This window comes from Telopea speciosissima, chromosome 7 (genome assembly GCF_018873765.1).
Source record: "Telopea speciosissima isolate NSW1024214 ecotype Mountain lineage chromosome 7, Tspe_v1, whole genome shotgun sequence".
Taxonomy (NCBI): Eukaryota; Viridiplantae; Streptophyta; class Magnoliopsida; order Proteales; family Proteaceae; genus Telopea; species Telopea speciosissima.
In genome coordinates, this window is record NC_057922.1 from 67460858 (window position 1) to 67482633 (window position 21776).

At 42.3% G+C, this 21776-nt stretch overlaps 1 protein-coding gene across 2 annotated transcripts in view; it reads left to right on the plus strand.

Moving 5' to 3' along the window:
• Positions 1–21776, plus strand: part of LOC122669182 (vacuolar cation/proton exchanger 2-like) — a 73374-nt gene that overhangs the window by 30890 nt on the left and 20708 nt on the right. For both annotated transcript variants that reach the window (XM_043865874.1, XM_043865875.1), the window contains exon 11: positions 17678–17771. In XM_043865874.1, the coding sequence (XP_043721809.1) occupies positions 17678–17771 (94 nt within the window). The remainder of the gene's footprint in view (positions 1–17677; positions 17772–21776) is intronic.

Sequence of the window (21776 nt, forward strand, 5' to 3'; positions counted from 1 at the left end):
GTTATCAAGAATGTGATTGGTACCAAGTGGGTCTTTAGAAACAAGCTCAATGAAGATGGTCAGGTTGTGAGAAACAAGGCAAGATAATGTAGTTCTAGATTGGTAGGAACCAACTAGATGCCAATAAATCAGGATCTGTTGTGAACGCCAATCGGGTAGGCTAAAAATAGGGTTTTGGTCAAATTAGGGTTAGGGTTTAATGTATGCGTTATGTCAAGTTGAGGTAGGGGAGTCTTCCAATGAAGGTACTGAGATGTTTTGATGGATGGAAGTGTGTAAACTTGAATGGGCAGCAAGTTAAGTTTAGGGTTTAAGGTTTTGAAAAGTGGAATTTGGAGGAATCTATGGTTTAGGGTGAGGGGATTAGAACCAGGTTTGGATTGAGTGTTCCCTAGGGGGAGTGGTGCACTTGGCCAGCATTAGGGTGAATTCTGATGGTAGGAATTGGCTGGCAGATTTTAGGGTTTTGGGGGATTGAGTGGGATTGGGATTTCTAGGGTTTGAATGGGTGGTTGGGGTACAAACTAAGATCGCGTTTCCCAATAGTAGAGGGGAAGGTTTGATCCAAATGTGGGACAGAATGGATGGCTAGTTAGGTCTGTGGGGAATTTAGGGTATGGAAAATTAAAATAACAAAGGGGAAAACTAGGGTTGGGGTTGTAGAGGATTAGGAGAAGAAAGATGGGGATGGGGATGGGAATGCTTCCAACTCACTTGTAATGGCAGAAAGTTATTGGCCGCAGCTTGTTGATGTAAGAACTTGAATAAAAATTGAGTCTTGGACAGAAACTTGAAAGTAGAACTTGAGAGGAACCATTCGGGCTTCACACCGCAGATTGTCGATTGGATCATACACCAATTCCACCAGCTTTGATCAGACACAAAGCAATTCTTCAAGGAGAAGAGAAGTTGCAGCAGCTTGCAAGAGAAAAATTTTCAAATTAGTGAGGTAATGAGCATCAATGGTTGGATTGGAGGCAATCTGAAGGGCACCAATTTGGGCAGTAGTGAAGATGATTTGTTATTGGTTAGATATCTGAAGGGCACCAATATGGGCTGTGGTATCCGAAGACCAAAGACTTAACTTTGTCAGCCTTTTCTGATGCATTTTGAGCTGGATGTGTTGATGACCAGAAGAGTACTGGTGTAGGTGCATTTTATTTGGGGAACAACTTGGTAGCATGGCACAGACGCGCAGTAAGGATCCAGTTTCTCTTTTGACGGCAAAGGCAGAACATATTTCGACAACATCCTATTGGCTATTGTACACAGGTATTATAGATGAGACAGATGCTGAGAGACTTGAGCATCCAAGTGGATCAGCCAGATCCAATGTATTGTAACAACACCAATGCCATAAACATCTCCAAGAATCCGGTTATGCATTCAAGGACGAAGCACGTTGCAATCCGATATCACTTCTTGAGAGAGACTGAAGGAGAAGTTAAACTGGAGTTTGTTCCTACAGTTGAACAAGCAGTTGACGTTTTCACCAAACCACTTTCCAAAGAGGTCTTTGAATCTTTGACAAAAGTTGGGAGTAGTCACTCTTCCCAAGTACTAGGTACACAAGGAAAGGGGGAGCATGTTGGTTGTTGATCATTGCTCCCATGTTGGACTCAAGGGAAGTCCTATGCACCCTTAGGACTTATTGTCAAAGGGGAGAGTCCTCATCACTGTGTGAGGTTGTAACGCCCCCAAATCCGCCCAGGAGTTTATGTTGTTACCGGTCCATAAGATCGATAGTCTTAGCAAAAGGGAACCAGAGTGTGAACCCAAAATAAATCATCAAAGCCTCAAATTATAGTAGCAGCGTATCTAATCACAACTATTCTCATAAACACAGCGGAAGTCTTAAATTTAAATCATAAATCCTTATTACAGTCATCCTCAAAATCCCAAAATAAAACCTTAATAAAATTCTTCCTTAAAGTCTCAAAATAAAACATTATGTCTAAGAATTTTCTAAACTAATAAAATCCTTAATATCCTCTAACAGCAAAAATAATAGGGTCCAACATTATCTCCATGCGGCTCCTCCTCTTTGTCTGCCCAATCACCATATGCGAGTTCAGGATCTATGGATTTATTATCTGGATTTTGTAAGGGGGTAAGCTTTCGGGAAAAAAAGCTTAGCAAGTAGGCACAACATAATACCCATTTAAGTGACCCTTCGAATATTTCTCCAGTTGAGCCTACCAGCTTGAGTGACCCTTCGAATATTGCTCCCCCTGTTACTGACCGCCTTCCTGGGTCCTCTAGAGAGTCTGCTCCTCCCAGCAGAGGTCGCCGTCGTTATATCTTATCAAGATCTCCCAGCAGAGGTCGAGCCAAAGTGCGCCACCGTCACAGGCGTCACTACCGCGACACTCCAGCTTCTGGTTCTCCTTTTCGCAAGGCAAACTCCTTGGGTATTGGGCCTGAGAGTACGCTGAACTCCTGCGCCGTTGCTGATGCTCTGGCTTTGACTGCAAACCAAGCTAGTACCTCGCTCCTTGGTCCCTATCGGGGGGCTACCTCAGCTTTCTCGATCTTTGCTGCTCCCATTTGTCCATCAGCGCCACAGACGACAGAATCGACATCCACTTTTGCTCTGAGCTCCCTGCAAAACAGTTCACGTGGAGACAGTTTCTCCAAAATGGCACCTGAACTCCTCGGTTGTTCCTCTTCAAACCTGGATGCTTCGAAGACTTGGGCCCTGCCATCGCTGGCTTCCTTTGTTGCATATCAGACCAGGGATCAGTTCCCCATAAGCTCCTCTCTCGATGGTAAACTCGCTCTTATGCGAGGTCAAACAAAAGAACCCTTTTCCCCTTTTTCCCTTGTTAACCCCCTTTTGTCTAGACCAGTACTCCCCCCCTCCTACCTAACCCCCCTGGCCCCACTCCTTACCTTATTCCCAGTCTTCCCCCGTCTACTTTAAATAAATCCCCTCTTGTTCCTAACACGGTCCAACCACTATCCAAACCGTCTTCATTTAACCAACTCCCATCCTTTTTCATTTACAACCTTCCCATTCTACCCCCCAACCCATCTTTACCTTAATAATATCCTCAACCAAAACACATCCACCTCTTCTCCCTTAACCGGACCCACTTCTCCCCTAACCTGATCCATTCCACGTTCCACTTTACCCAATCCCTCTTCCATCCCCATCATCGACCCCATACCCCCCACACTCACCTTGCGCCAACCTTTTCTCCTTCTCTCGACCCCTCCTCTACCCCACTCCTTTGTTCTAACTCCTTTTCGGCCCTTGCCTTGTTTGCCGAGTACCCCCTCCCCCTTGGTTTTCCCCAGTGAAACCGTCAGCTCCCTAGCTGCTATTATCATTGCCCGCCATCGGCCTACCATTGCTTACTTCCGCAGGAGGTATAAGAGTGTCCCCCTAGGACATCGATGCCCTATACCCTCTAGTTTTCCATGTCTTCTGGATTCATTTGGAATGTCAAGGGGCTTAATTCCCTTGCCAAGCATCATGACATTAGGGCCCTTATTAAATCTTCTCATTCCTCTTTTTGTGCCCTCCTAGAAACTCGTGTCTTGCAAGATAATGCCTCTCGCATTGTGGCATCCATTGTCCCTTCTTGGTCCTTCCTCTCCAATTATAAATTTATAACCATTCTCCTAATGGTCGTATTTGGATCCTCTGGGACCCTTCCAAAATCAACATCTCCGTTTCACACTCCTCCCCCTAGCTTATTCATCTCCTTCTCTCTCCCCCTAATTCCCCCATTTCCTGTTACCTCTCGGTGGTATATGCCTTCAACCAGGCTGCGGACCACACCTCCCTTTGGGATTATTTGGCTTTTATTAAAGCCGGGACTGGGTCCCTTCCCTGGGGGGTGAGGGAGATTTCAATGTCGTCAGATTCCAATCTGAGAAAATTGGTGGTTGCCCCCTTGATTCCCAATTTGTCAATGCCTTCAATACTTGTATTGAGGATATTAGTATTGATGATCTTAGATGGTCAGGATCCCCCCTCACCTGGCACAATCGAAGAGGGGGAAATGACCGGATCGCCTGCAAGCTGACTGTCTCACCAAATCTGCCCTCAAATCCTAGAACTCTACCACCTTCGGTAATATCCCCACCCGGGTATCCTCCTGTCGATCCGACCTTGCCTCTATGCAATCCTGTCTTCAATCGGATCCGCTAAACCCCTTGCTGGCTGAGGAAGAGAGAAAGCTTTCTGAAGAGCTCTTTTCCCTCACCACTCTGGAAGAAAGCTTTCTCCGCCAGAAATCCCGTATTAAATGGTTGGAGCTTGGTGACTCAAACTCGGCTTTCTGTCACCGTTCTTTAAAGGCCAGGCTGAGCTATTCCATCACCTTACTCATTGCTCGGGATGGATCCTTACTTACCTTTGTCCTCGATATTAAGTCCAAGGTTGCCTCCTTTTTCTCTTCCCTTTTTAACCCTCCCCTCCCTCCTGGCCTCATAAACAAAATTTTCCCCTCTACTCTGGCTAGATTGCTCCTTTCCATTCCGTCTGATGAAGAGATTACCAAGGCTATCTTGTCCCATAAATCCAATAAGGCCCTTGGGCCAGATGGTTTCAACATGGGATTTTTCCTTAGCTGTTGGGACCATATTAAAGAAGACCTCATCAAAGTTGTCCGCAGCTTCTTCTTTAACCCCAGCCAGCTAGCCCAGGTCAATCAGACATTTCTTTGCCTCATCCCTTAAAAAGATGGAGCCTCCTCTCTGTCTGATTTCAGACCTATTTCTCTTTGCAATCTTCTTTACATGTTCATTGCCAAAGTCCTGGCAAACAGAATCCAGCTTGTCATCCCTTCCTTGGTCAGCCCCAACCAATCTTCCTTCATCTTTGGCAGAAGCATTGCGGACAACATCATTCTCTGTTCCGAAATTGTGCGTGGCTTCGACCGAAAATCCCACTTGCCCGCTGCCCTTGTAAAGATTGACCTTCACAAAGCTTTTGATTCCCTCAGATGGGACTTCATTTGCGATGTGCTTTCCCAGATGGGCTTTCCCCCTGCCTTCATCCATTGGATTTTGGCTTGTATCTCCTCCCCCTCCTTCTTCGTTATCGTCAACGATTCCCCCGCCGGCTTCTTCAACTCTAAAGTTGGGATTCGCCAGGGATGCCCTCTCTCCCCTTTCCTTTACTCTCTGACCTTAGAAGTCCTTTCGAGGAGCATCCAAGCCAAAACGGACCTCCACCTTATCTCCCCCATTCCTAAATGCAAGCACCTAAACCTCACCCACCTAGCCTTTGCGGACAATCTTATGATCTTCTCCAAAGCCTCCCCCTCTTCCATCTCTGCCATCATGTCTTCCCTTCACCTCTTTGAGAGTCTCTCTGGTCTCCGTATCAACCTCCTTAAATCCAAACTCTTCCTCTCTGGTTTCTCGGATTCCGATAGAGACACCCTTCTCCGCCTTACGGGCTTTTCCTTGGGCTCCCTCCCAGTGAAATACCTGGGCCTTCCCCTTATCCCTGCTAGGCTCTCCAGTCATCATCGTACCCCCATGCTTGATAATATCTGCAAGCGTCAACTCTGGAAAGGCAGACTTTTTTCCTGTGCGGGTAGGCTCGAATGCATTAGATCGGTTCTCCAATCTTCTAACATTTATTGGTGTGGTATCTTTGGCCTTCTTAAAGCCACCATCAAAGCAACGGAAACCATCTTTTGTGCTTTCCTTTGGAAAGGGAAGGAAACCTCCAAATTCCTCCATCCAGTTAGCTGGAAATCCATCTGCCTTCCCAAATCTGAAGGAGGTCTTGGCATCCGCCGTATCCGCAACTCCAATACTCCGGGAATTCTGAAGCTTATTTAGAAAATCTCCTCTAAGCATCACTCCATTTGCGTCCATTGGGTTTACTCCCATCTCCTAAAAAATGACTCCATTTGGACTGTCTCCATCCCTTCGGATTCCTCCTGGGTCTAGCGCAAGATCTTCCTCCTTTGCCCCTTGGCTCTTAGAGCCACCTCCTCTTCTATTGTTGATGGGTCCTCTATCTCCCTTTGGCTTGACCCCTGGCACCCCAATGGAGTCCTCTATAACTTCTTTGGGGCCAGAGCAATTTACTCCACTGGCATTCCCAAGTTTGCCCCCCTATCCTCCATCATCTCTTATGGATCTTGGACCCCCCATCCCCTCTTCCCGTTATCATTTCCCTGATATGGAATTCCCTTCCCCCCTCCCCCTACCCCCCTGCTCATGCGGACAAGGTTATCTGGCTCCCCAAAACAAACGGCCTTTTTAGCTTTAGATCTGCCTGGAACCTAGTTAGGACCCATGCCCTTACTGTCCTATGGCACAAACTTGTCTGGTTCAAAGGTCACATCCCTCGCCATAGCTTCCTGGCCTGGAGAACCCTAAACCTTTGCCTCCCAACCCAAGCCTTCCTCCTTCACCGAAGAATGCCTGTCCCCCCTTCTTGTATCTTCTGATGGGATGGATCCGTAGACACTGACTACCTCTTCTTTGCTTGCTCGTTTACCTCTTCCATTTGGAAAAAAACCCTTTCTTTTATTTGGCCTCGTAGCAGGAGACCCCTACCTTTCGCTCGGGAGTGGCTCTGGCTGACCAGGACTTACCCTGGCTGCTCCATCTGCGATACTATTGGCAAGCTTGTGTTTGGCGCAGCTCTTTACCACATTTGGATGGAGACGAACCTAAGGAGATGGACCTCCAACTCTCGCTACCTTAACTTGATTTGGAAAGCCATCTTTTTGGATGTCTCCTTTAAGATTAGTTTTTTTGCCTCATTCGACTTTTTTGATTTTCCTAAGGAACTGGCACATTGTTGTATCTTGGGGTTTAGATAGTGCTCTTTTGAGGCTCCATTCCCCCTTTTAGTTGGGTCTGGGGTCTATTTCCCCCTCTCTCTCTCTGCCGCCTTTGTATATTCCCTCCTCCTCTTTCCCTTTCGCCCCCCTTGGGCTTTGGTAATACATTTTTTTATTCACCAAAAAAAAAAAAAAAAAAAAAAAAAAAAAAAAAAAAAAAAACACATTTGAGCATTTCATAATAGAGCACAATTTAACAAATTGGCAGTAGGCAAGAATAGACGGAAAACATGATAACGAAATAGGAGATCATAAATAAATGAGATCATATAGTATACATGTTATAAAAATAGTTTTCTCCAGAACGTTATCAATTAATTTCGTGTATACATGAAATATGGCCCCGTAACGTGATACGGCTTGTAACTTGATACAGCCTTTAACCATTTTCAGTTTTCACAAATGCCAAAATATTATAATTAATCATACATCCTTCAGGATCATGACATAGTGCCCTGTAACGTGATACAACCTGTAACGTAATACAACCTTAAACACTATATCATCACCCCACAAATGCCAAAATCTTATAATTAATCATACATCCTTTAGGATCATGACATAGTGCCCCGTAACGTGATACGGCCTGCAATGTCATACAACCTTAAACACTATATCATCACCCCACAATGCCAAAATCTTATAATTAACCAGACTTCCTTCAGGATCATGACATAGTGCCCCATAACGTGATACAACCTATAACGTAATACTGCCTTAAACACTATATCATCACCATTAGGTAAAAATCAATAAGTTCTTTGTTTCAACCCAAATGTAGGAGAACATATTCTCCAACTCACGTATTAACGTACAACATACTTTTATAAGATTTCTCTCTTTAAACATAAGCACGACAATAAAACACACTACTAGTACCACTATAGGAAATAAAAAATCGGTTCATGCTATAATCATCACATAAAATTTCTATGGTAATTAAATCATAAGATAGATTCACCGAAACAAACAAATCGAGAATCTGGAATTATTCATAGTTTGGTTCAAGATGGATTTACATAAATCAGCATTCTAATAGGAATAGATCATTTAAAGATATAATCGAGAAGACATAGATCATCAGTGATAAGATTGAATAGAGCATCGAATCATTGGAGATTAAATCGAATAGGCATAGATCATCAAAGATAGAAATCGAAATAGACATAGATCATTAGAAATACAATCGAATAGGTATAGATCATTAAGGATAGAAACCAAATAGACATGGATCAATAGAAATAAAATCGGATAGGCATAGATCATTAAAGATGACATCAAATAGAGCATCGAGTCTTTGAGGATCAAGAATGCAAGCATGGAAATTAGGAAGTGTACTTACCGTTTGAAGAAATCAAAATAATGAAATCCTAACCCCTTTAGATAAAAGGTCTTCCACACTCAAATCCTACTTCCTTTGAATCACCCAGCCTAGGCTTGAAAGAGGATCCAAGCTTGTGCAAAAATCGGTGGGAGAAGGTATGCTTCTTTCCCTCTCTTCTTCTTCCTCTCCTACGATTCACCCTCCCTCTCCCATGTTTTCTCTCTTTTCTTTTTTTTTTTTTGAATTAATCAAATGTGGCACCAAGTCATTCCACGGTTTGTATTGGGTAGTAGTATAATTTAGGGGGTTAAGGGTGAGAGAAGGGTTCCTTCCTAGTGGATCTCTAGGTGTCATTTTAGGTATAGATTTCTTTCCTATTTTGTCTATAATATAGTAGGTTGTTTAATTAATTCAAAAGCCATCCATGTGCATTGCTTGATTAAAGGAAGTGGGATTTCCATATTTTCAAAGATTCCCCTTCCCTAGTAAAACTCATGATTTAATTTTTCTTTCCATTACATTAGCCTATATCATATCATACTTACCTAGTTAGATTAAACTCAATATTATACATATCTCATACCATTAATATTTCATGCACAACAATCAAAGAAACTCAAATTAGAAACAGATCCTCTAAATATTTATTTTAAAAGAATTTAAATAAAAAGGCAATAAAATTGTAGCATGGAACCTTTGATATTGACAAGTCCAACGTTGACTCTAGACTGCCATGTCATCCTCTAGGGTTTAGGCTATGACCAAACTATCCTAAAAAACCAGGGGTATTATAGAGGTAGAGAAGACTGGGGAGAGGTGTCCCATTGGTATTGCAGACAGGGGGAGTTTGACACTTCAAACTTCACTCTCTGTGGGATTTGAAAGATACGGTGGGCACATAGGTCCCAGAGGTGAGTCACTGTTGAACGTTGTCGTGGTCAGTGTTGCTAACAACTCCAACGAGGGAGATTGTTGTTTTATGGTTGTCATTGTTGTCAACACTGTCAGTTAGAGTTGTGCACAGTGTACAAGTGGCAGGATGTGGCTAAGACTGAAAGTGGCAGCATGTGTCAGCTTCGGAGCTATTTTGGGCAAGTCAAGTGGCTGAATTGGAAGGAGGGTTGCACTAGAGAAACGTAGAGCATCGAGTCTTCTTTCCAACGCAACTGGAATCGTGTCAATCTGACTCTGAATAAGGGAGTTATGGCAGTTTCCATAGTCACTTCAGACTGGCCAGGTGTTAGAGAAAATGCCTCAAAGAGGGGCCTCATTCATAGCATGCTGATGTGGCATGGTTTGATGACAGGTCATACTTTTGTAGCATGGTATTAAGGATGTGGCTGAGGTGGACAATGTGTCTGGTGGTGTGACACAGTGCTCAGTGATGATGTGTCCGTTTAGTATTGGCTGAGGTTGCTGCTTACTGGAGGGTGCTTAGCCTAGTGGCAGCCACACAGCCCAGCAGGGCCACGCAGCCGCGAGCAAGAATCAAATCCAAGCACAGTTGTAAGGTTTTCTACCTTTAGTTAACTTCATTTGTATTCTTGTATCCACATGTGGTAGCTAGGTTGTACATTGTTGATATCCTAGGCTAGATGTGCAAATTGTAGGGCATCATTTATAAGCACATTTATTCTGTATCTGGGGTGTTTTCAGTCGGTGCTAGATACAGGAGTTGTAGCTACCTTCCATTTGGTGTTGTAGTTACCTTCTAGTTGTATGTTGGGTTAGGGTGGGGTGTAGCTCCTTGTCAGTTGTAGCTGATTAAAGTAGTAGAGTATCGAGCAATATACGAGGCCCTACTAGGGCATTGCTCCATGGATGTAGGCAACTTGCTGAACCACATATATTCTGTGTTGTGGTTGTGCATGTGTGTATATTGGAAGCATAGTTGTCTAGGTGTCGCCTAGGCGTCTAGGCGCCTTGGTCAACTTCGGTGCCTATGTGTTAGAGTTATTAGAATAGTTGTATAAGGGTTGTTCTGTCATTGTCTTATTATTAGACATGGCTAAGTTGTATTTTTGTTATTTCTTCTTTATTTCTATTTACCTTGCTAAGGAGGTCTATGTAATTCTTAGAAGTGATTAATGAAGTGAATATGTGTGTTGAGAATCACTCAACACACATAATCGATTCTCCCAAACTCTCTTCTTCTTTCCCTCTTCTCTTCTCTCCTCCTTCCTGTTGCTGTAAATCTCTTCTCCCTTACTAGAATCGATCCATCTTCAAGTTCTAACTTGGTATCAGAGCCACTTCCACTGGTTTGAGAGTCAACTAAGGCTTGGTTCTTTTCTTCACCTCTTCTTGGGACCCTAGGAAGGTAGAGGGTTCCATTAGAGGCTATACTATGTGAAAAAACACACATACTACATGCTTTGGAGCTGTATCCTTCAACTCAACAACAATGGAGAGAGATTCCCAGCTCGCAAAGTGTATTTGAAGCCCTAGAAGCTGGACAGAGCATTACCGCCAGCCTGTAGAGGATTCTGCTCATCTCTCTCTCATCTCTTCACTATTTGGAATGAGGACTGAGGCATTTGATTTGCCTGAGGGCCTTCTTTCAGACCCCCAACAGCTTGGTTATTGAAAGGAGCTGATTGGGGAGCTTAGCTCAATTCATCGGTGCTTCCCAGGTATCGACAGATTCTGGTTTCTCTTCTTGTTGAGTTTTTTATTGGCTGTAATGGGAGAGATGGTCCCTATTAATTGATGATGTCAACTATTTGAATGCCTTTAGCTATTGTGGAATGGAACCAAAGTGCATATTGAGTGTTGGTTGTTGATTTGGCCTCCTTTGTTGGCTGGACTGTTGTGCAAGTTTTTTTGTTTGTTGTTGGTTTGTTGAGTATCTACATATCATGTCTACAATGTCTAGCCTGTCTGGATTTGAGGTCAGTGGACCTTTGGAAGCTTCTACTAGTGGTTTTGGTGGACTCCACCCCACTATTGCTTCCTTTGATAACCCCAACACCCAAATCTTTGTTGTGAAGTTGGACAATACCAACTACTTAGACTGGTCTCGGTCTGTGAAGATGTCCCTGCGAAGTAGGGGAAAGTTGGGGTATATTACTGGCTCTATTAAGGAGCCTGCCACTACTGATCCATGTTATCTGAAGTGGGAGACTGAGAACTCCACAGTTATGACTTGGTTGGTTTTCTCCATGAAACCTGAAATTAGTAGGAGGTTTATGGATAAGGAAACTGCTGAGGAGATGTGGGACAATGTTGCCCGGACCTTTGGTCGAGTTGGTGACTATGCAAAGGTGTACCAAATCCACCAAAAGGTCACCAATATGAAGCAGGGTGATAGGAGCATCTCTGAATACTACAACACTGTTATCAGCCTGTGGCAGGAATATGATCACTACAGGTATCTTTGATTGTCCAACTCTGAGGATGAAGCCAAGGTTTACAAGAATCAAGAAGTTGAAAGGATCTTTTCTCTATTTGATGGGCTGAATCCAGAGTATGAGCCCATTCGTCTACAGATCCTAGGGAAGTCTCCCTTTCCATCCTTGGATGAAGTATGTAGTTACTTGCAAAGTGAGGAAACCAGGAGAACAACTATGGATATTGCACCACCAACAGATAGATCTGCTCTTGTTTCTAGTTCCCACAGAGACTGGAAAAGTAGGGGGAAAGGCCAAGGGCCAACTCGTGGAGATCACCGTGAGAGATTTAAATGTGATCACTGTGGAAAGCTAGGACACACTAAGGATAGGTGTTGGGATCTTCATGGGCAGCCCTATAGTATGCGTGGTGGTTCATCTAGTGCCCGTGGAGGCAAGCGAGGGGGAGCTAGGGCTCACTCTATGACATCTGAGTCTGAGACATCTGGATCCCAGCCTGCTCTTGATTCCCTTTCACAAGATGATATTGCAGCCCTCCACCGGCTGATGTCTAACCTTGGAGGGTCAGCTACTTCTGCCTCAGCTCTGCAGGTCTCATCTGCTCCTACTGCACCCACCTGGATTATTGACACTAGAGCCTCTGATCACATGAATGGTATGTCAAAGTATTATGATTCCTACTCCATTTGCTCTGGCCGGGACAAGGTAAGAGTTGCTGATGGTTCCCTTTCTTTAGTCTCTGGTAAGGGTAATGTGCGAGTTACTCCTTCTATTTCCCTTGAGTTTGTCCTTCATTTTCCTGATTTTGCTACTAACCTATTATCAGTGAGTCACCTAACCAAATCCTTAAATTGTTGTGTCACTTTCTTTCCTTTCTATTGTTTTTTTCAGGATTTGGAGACAAAGAGGGTTATTGGCTGTGGGACTGAAAAAGGAGGACTCTACCTTCTTAAACCACGGTTACCTGATCAATCTACTGCTACAGCTTATGTTTGTGGTCGGAGTGACTGTAGTACTTTGGAGTCTGTAATGCTTTGGCATCAACATTTGGGTCATCCCTCATTTGTTGTTATGAGGGGACAGTTACCCCACTTGTTTACTTCTTTTCCTTCTTCTTATGTCTTTCAGTGTGAATCTTGTATTTTTGCTAAACATTGTCACACATCTTATCCTTATCGTAGTAATAGATCTACTGCACCTTTTTCTCTTGTTCATACTGATGTTTGGGGGCCTTCTCCTACTACTTCTTTGTCTGGATTTCGTTACTTTGTTTCATTTGTGGATGACTATTCTAGATCTACTTGGATGGTTTTGTTGAAACAAAAGAGTGATGTTTGTGATGCTTTTAAGGATTTTTATCAACTTATTAGTACTCAATTTGGTACTCGAATCCAAATTGTTAGGTCTGATAAGGGGGGTGAGTACATGTATGGGGGGCTCCAACAGTTCTTCACTGATAATGGCATCATCCATCAACTAGCCTGTGTTGACATCCCTCAACAAAATGGGGTGGTTGAGAGAAAAAACCGCCACTTGTGGGAAATCACCAGAAGTCTCCTCTTTGGTGTGCATGTGCCTAAGACTTTCTGGTCTGATGCACTTCTTAGCACTGCCTTTCTTATTAACCGAATGCCAACTCCATCCCTTGGCTCCAAATCTCCCCTGGCTCTTCTTTCTCCTCGATCCTCAGTCTTCTCTTTGCCTCTGGAAATCTTTGGTTGTGTTTGTTATGTTCATGTCAATAAATCAACCCGCACCAAGCTTGATCCCAATGCTCTCAAGTGCATCTTCTTGGGCTACTCTAATTCAACCAAAGGGTATAAATGCTACCATCCTCCTTCCCGAAGGCGACTTCTCTCCAAAGATGTCACTTTCTTTGAGTCTATTCCTTACTTTTCTTCTCCTCAGCATTCTTTTCAGGGGGAGAGTACTAGAAGTGAACAGGATGCTGATGTCATTCCTTTTCTATCTCCCTTGCCTACCTCCACTTCCCCATTCCTATTTGATATTGGAAAATACAAAGAAGTGGATGTTGTTGATGCTAATGGTGTTGTTGATATTGATGCTAGTAGTGGTGGTGTTGCTAGCAGGAAAAAAGAATACAAGGGAATAAGATTCAAAGATGTTGTATTCACAAGAGGTGAATGCTTGTTGAAGGGAACAAGAAAACAACCCTAGTATGCATTGAAGGGAAAGCAACCCTGCCAAAATCCCTCTTTGGATCCACATTCTCAGTCTTATCCTCCTCAGTCAGGTAATACTTCTCCTTCTGAATTAGATCTTCCTATTGCTATGAGAAAGGGGAAGAGAGCCTGTACTAACCCCATAGCCCAATTTGTTTCCTATGACTCTATTTCTCCTACAGGTATTGCCTTTTCCACTGCCCTTGAATCTTCTTCCATTCCCAAAAATGTCACAGAGGCCTTATCTGATCCAAAATGGATGCAAGCAATGTCTGAGGAAATGGTGGCTTTGGAAAAGAACAATACTTGGACACTAGTTGATCTTCCCTGGTGGAGAACTCCAGTTGGATGTAGATGGGTTTATACCATCAAGTATAGATCCAATGGTACAGTGGAAAGGTACAAAGATAGGCTGGTTGCAAAAGGGTATAGTCAAGTGTATGGCATTGACTACCAGGAGATTTTTGCCCTTGTAGCCAAGCATAACTCAATCAGGATTATTCTTTCAGTGGCAGCCAATAAAGATTGGCCAGTGTACCAATTAGATGTGAAGAATGAATTTCTTCATGGAGATTTAGCAGAAGAAGTGTACATGCAGCCTCCACCTGGTTTTAAGTGTCCCTCAGCTGAAGGGAAAGTGGGTCTCTTGAAGAAAGCTCTCTATGGCCTCAAGCAGTCTCCTAAGGCCTGGTTTGAGAGATTTAGACAAGCCATCCTGAAGAATGGGTATTATCAGAGTCAAGCTTACCACACCTTGTTTATCAGAAGAGGTAATGGTACAGTTACAGCTCTCATTGTCTATGTTGATGACATTGTGGTAACTGGGAATGATGTTACTAAGATAAACAGATTGAAGTCTTATCTGGCTAAACAGTTTGAGATCAAAGACCTTGGACTCTTGAAATACTTCTTGGGTATTGAAGTATCTAGATCAAGGGAAGGAATCAACATCTGCCAAAGGAAATTTGTCTTGGATCTTTTGAAAGAGACAGGCATGATGGGGTGCAAACCAGCAACTTTCCCCATTGATCCGAATCATAAGCTTGGTGATGAATGTGGTTCTTCTCTTATAGATGCAAGCAAGTACCAGAGATTGGTTGGGAAACTAATCTATCTCTCCTTTACTCGACCAGACATCTCTTATACAGTTGGTGTGGTAAGTCAGTTCATGCATGCTCGGAGTGGACATCTGGATGCGGTGTATCGCATCATTAGATACTTGAAATCCTGTCCAGGAAAAGGTCTTCTATTTGCCAGGCATGATCATTTGCAAAATGAAGGATACACAGATGCTGATTGGGCTGGTTCAGTCTCTGACAGGAGATCTACTTCTGGGTACTGTACCTTTGTGGGTGGTAATTTAGTTACCTGGAGGAGCAAGAAACAACCAGTTGTAGCTAGATCCAGTGCAGAAGTTGAGTTTAGGGCCATGGCTCATGGAGTGTGTGAGCTTATATGGCTAAAGAGACCATAGTTGTCACGGCGTCACGACAATCCAAGTCGGTGGAGGGGTGTCACGTCGATATATCGACATGTTGCCCGCCATGGCGAGCATGTCGACTATGTTTTATTTTTTATTTTCTCTATTTTTAATGTTTTAATAGATGTATACTCAAGCCATGTTTTATTTTTTCTCTATTGTTTCTCAAGTTTTAAGAAGAAAATTCAGAAATCGAAGAGGGAAAGAAGAAATCGAAAGAAATCGAAGAGGGAAAGAAGAAATCGAAAGAAATCGAAGAGGGAAAGAAGAAATCGAAGAGGGAAGAAGAAATCGAAGACAGGAAGAAGAAATCGAAGAGGGAAAGAGAGACAGGAAGAAGAAATCGAAGAGGGACGCCATGGCGTAGGTCGCCATGCATGCTTCTCCAGCACCAGGACGCCATGACAACTATGAAAGAGACTACTACAAAACTTGAGTTTTGAAACTGAAGGGCCAATGAGACTTTATTGTGACAACAAAGCTGCTATAAGCATTGCCCATAATCCGGTTCAACATGATCGAACCAAACATTTTGAGGTTGATCGACAGTTAATCAAAGAGAAGTTGGATTCTGTGTGCATTTGTACTCCCTTTGTGAAGACAAGTGATCAAGTAGCAGATATCTTCACCAAGGGTCTCATTTCTAGTCTATTTAGTACCTTATTGTGCAAGCTGGGAATGTATGACATTTATTCTCCACCTTGAGGGGGAGTATTAGAGTTATTAGAATTGTTGTATAAGGGTTGTTCTGTCATTGTCTTATTATTAGACATGGCTAAGTAGTATTTTTGTTATTTCTTCTTTATTTCTGTTTACCTCCCTAGGGAGGTCTATGTAATTCTTAGAAGTGATTACTGAAGTGAATATGTGTGTTGAGAATCACTCAACACACATAATCAATTCTCCCAAACTCTCTTCTTCTTTCCCTCTTCTTTTCTCTCCTTCTTCCTCTTGCTGTAAATCTCTTCTCCCTTACAACATGATGGAATTTAATACAGGAACGGATTTCAGCGTGCTTGGCCGAGGAATTGAGGCCTCAGTCATTCCAAAGGACACTTTGGCTCATTGGCAAGGAGGGATAGGTTTCTACAAATACCCAGGAGGGCTGGATTAGGAGAAGACAGGATGGGAGGAAGAGGGGTGGCTTTTGTGTCTCTAGCGGTATTCGCGAAGAGTGGGGAGGGTAACAATGGTGGCATGAGGAGTGGTAACTTCCTCTAGAAAGGAAGAAGAGAGGAGATTTGGCGTTGGCATCCTCGAGCAGGGAATAGAGCAGGCGTCGGGTAAAGGAGGAGGATCAATAGGTGTGGGAGGTGGGTCAGGCGTTCCTTTGAGAGGACCTGAGGATGAGAGATGCATCGGGTGAGGCACTGAATGGATGGGGTTGGTGGGTTGGACCAGATGGGACAGATTAAGAAAAGGAAGGGTGTGACTTAAGTGAACCAAAGGCCTAGAGACTGTTGGGCTTGACAGAAAAGTGTGGGACTGGGGTTGTGTATGGGACGGTTTAGTGGTGGCAACCATAGTAGTGGGTGGAATGGGCAAAAGGGGGGGGGGGGGTAGGGTCGAAGGAAGAAGAGAACGACGTTCGAGAGCTAGGGTTCCTCGCTGGAGAGAAGCAGGCGACAGGTCAGAGGGAGATTATTCCTTTAAAAAAGAAATTTAATCTCTACTCAGGGCCTCTGAATGATCAGGACCTTCGCATTTTTAGAACCCACTTGTTGCATACAGCTACTACCTAATTTAACTTTAACCAATTAGGAACGTTTCTACGGTAGATCTCTTTTTTCCCCATGGGCTTTTATGGGTTTAATAGATAGAAAAGTTGAACTTTGGTTTTTTAGATATAAATCTATTAATGGGTTTTTAATATATTTTCCCTTTTACTTTTTCCTTCTTCCCATCATCCAAAACTTGATTTCCAGTTCTTAGTCCAACTTTTTCCCCATTGAGTGCCACAAGAAATCCAGATGAGAAGGATCAACAGCAATGATGTTTGGAAACTAAAAGATCCTCATGAACTAGGCGTACAAGAGCAAGGAGATTACCTTCAACTCTTATAGGTAATGAACTAGGTGCAAGAGGTACCATTCGTCTATTACAAGGGGCTGATTCCCTGAAACATAAATTTAATCTCTAGTCAGGGCTTCTGGATGATTAGGACCTTGTCATTTTTTAGAACCCACTTATTGCATACAGCTACCATCTAATTTAACTTTGACAAATTAGGAACGTTTTTACAGTAGATCTCCTTTAAGACCCACAACTTAAGAACCCAAATAGCGGTGCACATATAATTTCCTTTTTCTGCAAATCTTTGATTCTTATCCTATTAAATGAATGTAACTTTTGGACTTAATTTTCAGCAGATTTCTTATGGTTTGGTAGATCTCCAATAGGGAACATGATGCTTCTCAACTACTGTCCAAAAAGATTATGCCTTGCAAAAAACATTCATGGTTTGTAACTCATTTTTATTCCACATATTTGATTCATTATAATTGCTTCCATTGATGCAGGAAGGGACTTCAAACTATTTCAAAGGGCTGATGCTTATTTTGTGCTACCTTATAGTTGCGGCCAGTTTTTTTGTGCATGTAGACCCTTCAAGCGGTAAGTTTGCAGGAAACCCACGCAGAAAATAAAAAAAATAAAATTTGCAGGAATTTTCATTTTCTCTGGATAAGCAGAGTCTTGAATGCACTGCATTATATGGCATTTTCCCTAACTTGTTATCTAGTTTTTGAATAATAGACACTAATGAGATGTAGCATGAAATTTGATTTTCAATCCACCCAATTTTTTCGTAATAGAGGGGATTCATTTGATTGAACCTTCCTATGGTATGGCTCAAAAATCAGCTGATCTAATAATTTATATCCTAGAAAAGAGCCGCCCCCCCCCCCCCCCTTTTTCTTTCTTTCTTTCTTTCTTTTTTAACATCAGGGACTGTTCAGTCAATTGCATGGGATAGCAATTCTACTCATCACCTTTCCTCCCTGCATGAGGGGTGGGAGAATCTAATAGATTTCCAAGTGTTCATGGACTAATATTGTGTGGATGGTAGGTTTGACCTTGTTTGGCAGAGTTCTTTTCTATGTGGGATCTATTAGGTTTGGATAAAATCCTGTCCAACCTATGCTTTTAATTTTCTCCCTCTAGCCAGGGCACCATCATTTAACATGTACATTCATCTAAACAGAAATCAGGATTCTCTGCCCAAACAACCCAACAAAGTGGCTTGGCAAAAGAATTTGTATTGGGTTTTTCCTGAATGCTATTTTATATTGACTACTTGAATATATAATTTTTTGGTGAATAAAAAATTCATTACCAAAAGGAAGAGCAAGAAAAAGAGGGGGGGGGGGAGGGGAATACACAAGGAAGGAGGGGAGGGGGGAGCTATACAGAACCAGGCCCTAGGAGGGGCCCTAAGGAAGAAGAGAAATACATAAAGCCTGTGATCTAACAAACAATATGTAACAGGTAAACGTATAGAAGGGGAATCAATAATAGAACGATGGGGTAACAAGTGTGATAGAAACCGCTTCCTCTAAAAGGCCGACCTTGTAGGAAAGGGAGGAAACAATATGTATAGCATACAGGAGCTTTTAACACGGCGGACTATCCAAAGGGGGACACGGGTGGATAAATAGTTTTTTAACACCTGTTGACTTGAACAGAGAATGGGAGAATGGCTTGAATAATCTATAAGATCAGTCAAGCTCTCTATTTATAGTAGTAAAAGAGATAACAAGGGAAAAACACTATTTACGATACTGTTCACATGAACAGTGTCACATTCCTAATTACATTTTTACCCTTGCGCATAAATACATAAATAAAGAATAAATAAAACACCCAAAAGACTAGAATACCGTGGGGGTATTCTGGATTACATATTCCAACACTCCCCCTTAAGCTGGATTATACAAATTAGAGAAGAAAGAAAAACCAGCTTGAACTAAAAAGAAAAAAATAACTCCATAATAATGCTGACACTCCCCCTCAAGTTGGTGCATACAAGGTACTAATGCTCAACTTGAACAAAATGGGTAGAAACTAAGTTGCAGCAGAATCTAGCTTGACAGAGATGAATGCAGCTCCCAAATAAACCTTCAAGAACTTTAAATATAGATCTTCAAAAAACTGGGCAGACTTGATCAGCAAAAAAAGGCAGCTTTCACCAATCTTCTATAGCTATCCAGTGATGAATCTCTTACTGATAATCTTGAAGACAAGCAACTAGGGCAGCAAGTAGCGGGAACAAATGAATCAGGTAGCGGAAAAGATCAACCCAACTGTAGAACCTCATATAGGCAGGTAATAACCAAACATCTTCAATACTCTTCATCTCCCCCTTATGGCAAATTCAACCCAATAAAGAAGGATTCCCAATAGCAATGGTGGAAACACTGATCTTCTATGTTTTGCACCAAGTATTCCTGCAAGTTCTGCTTCTACAATGTCAGTAGGTGTACTGTACATAATCTCTCCCTCACGTGTAGTAGTACATGTGGACATAACAGAGATAATGTAAGAGATAAGGCAAAAATATAATATTCCAGAATTTTCCAAAAGGTGCTAAGGGAATGGAAAAGGAAGAAATGGCAATTTAAAGAATACCATTATCGTCCAAAGTCGTTATGGGTATATGCCAAAGGTATGTTAGGGGAGATGGTGAAGTGAAAAGAAAAGTTGTGGGATAATGAAATATGGAGAAAAATAATGCAACATAGAAATTGTTCACCATCTTCAAACGACCAAACAAACTCCTTGGATGGAAACTCCTACAGGGGACAAACACCGAACTCCAATATTCACATCTGATAAGTATACAGATCTGATTTGAAGAAAGGAAAAGCTCCAATCTTCAAGGCTTGATCAATCTTCAAACAAGGAAGAACAAGTGTGCAAAACTCCAATTTATAAACTCCCTCATGCTAAATAGAACTGACGAAGATATCTGGACAGAATTGATGTAATAAACTTCAACAAAAAACTTGGATCAGATCTGAATTAGTAAACACTGCTAGGAACAAGCTCCAAAGTAAGTCGGATATGAAGCAGTAGAAGAGCTTCACACAACTGAATAGGTTCGTAGTTGCAACCAATAACCATGGAACAATGTTGTTGTAATCCCAAATAAGCTGATCTCCAAGGTAGTAAATTCGAGTGTTCAACAATGAAAGAAATTCGAACTCCAATAGTAGGATATTCAGACTCAATAATAGGGCAACAGTAGTCCTCATAAAGGCAGCAGTAACATGTCAACCAGTCATGCTTACAGAAGCCAATCAATAGAGCAAGGTATGTAGTAAAGCTTGATAGAACCAACAAGTATAAATTAATTAACCCAACAGATCCATATGTAGTTGAAGCAGCAAGCCACATAGGAACAAGTAAAAGAATAGGTTGATAAATGATGAAATCGAGCCATAAGTGTGAACCTGAATTTTTTTTCAAAATAAATCCATGAATGATGCTGAAACTTGGGTTGAGTACTCCTCTGATGGTTACAAAACTCTCCTCAAAAAATCAGCAAGAGAGGACTGCCTTAACCCTTAGATTGATTATAGTCAGGGTTTTGTATAAAACCTGAAAGTTGAGATCGATTGTAGGGAAAGGGGGCTTCAGAAAAGAGATGATGACTTGTCAAAGATTGTTGATGGTGTGTAATAGATGCTGTCCAGAGCTGCTTGAATGGATCTCTAATACGAATAACTAACATCTTTTTGTGATTTAGACTTGATCTTCAAGAGGGAGAAACTCCAAAAAAATGCAGAAAAATAGGGCAGCAGCTATCACACGAAATAGAATTTCTTCAAGCCATGAATAGTTGAAGTAGGTTGCGTCTCTTAATGGTAGAAACACCTCCAAAAAACTCCAGCAGCAACAAATAACCCTAACCCAAAAAATTGATTTGTGTCATGATTTTGTAAAACCTTGAAAATAAGGATCGATTGGGGTTAGGGGTCTTCAAACACTTGGACAGAGGCCAATATTGAGGTCGAGTGGTCCTTGTAGATGAAGTAATCAGCCCTAAAAAAATCAGCAAAAGCTGAAACCTGTAACCCTAATTTCGATTGGAGTTAGGGTTTTAGCAAGTAACCAAATTAGCAGGTTAAGAAAGTTTTGCTGTAGAAACAAATCCAGCCATCAGAAAGGGTCCAAACTTAGGTTTAGTATGGCTTGTAGTAGTAGGGAATCACCCCCAAAAAATTAGCTGCTTCTGAAAAGGGAAACCCTAAAATCGATTGGTGACAAGTTGAGATCGATTAGGGTAGGGGCTGGAAAGGTTAATGAAAGATGGAGAAATAGAAAAAAGGAAAGGAGGTCAATGGAATAGGGTAGGAAGGTTCTGGAAAAGAGAGCAAAGGGAGCTCCAATGGTGGAAAGTTAGCCTTCAATAGTGATAGGAAGTTGATCTCCAAAAAATTCTGGAAAGCTCCAATTCGCAAAGATGGTTCCAACAGAATTTTAATGGAAAAAAGAGATTGAATGGAGGAGGGCAGCAACTAACTCATTGGTTAAGGTTTTTTACCTCATTAGTGCTGCCCCCTTACAAGTATGAGAAGAAGAAAACCAGAAGCAGGAGAAGCCGAGAAAGAGAGAAGA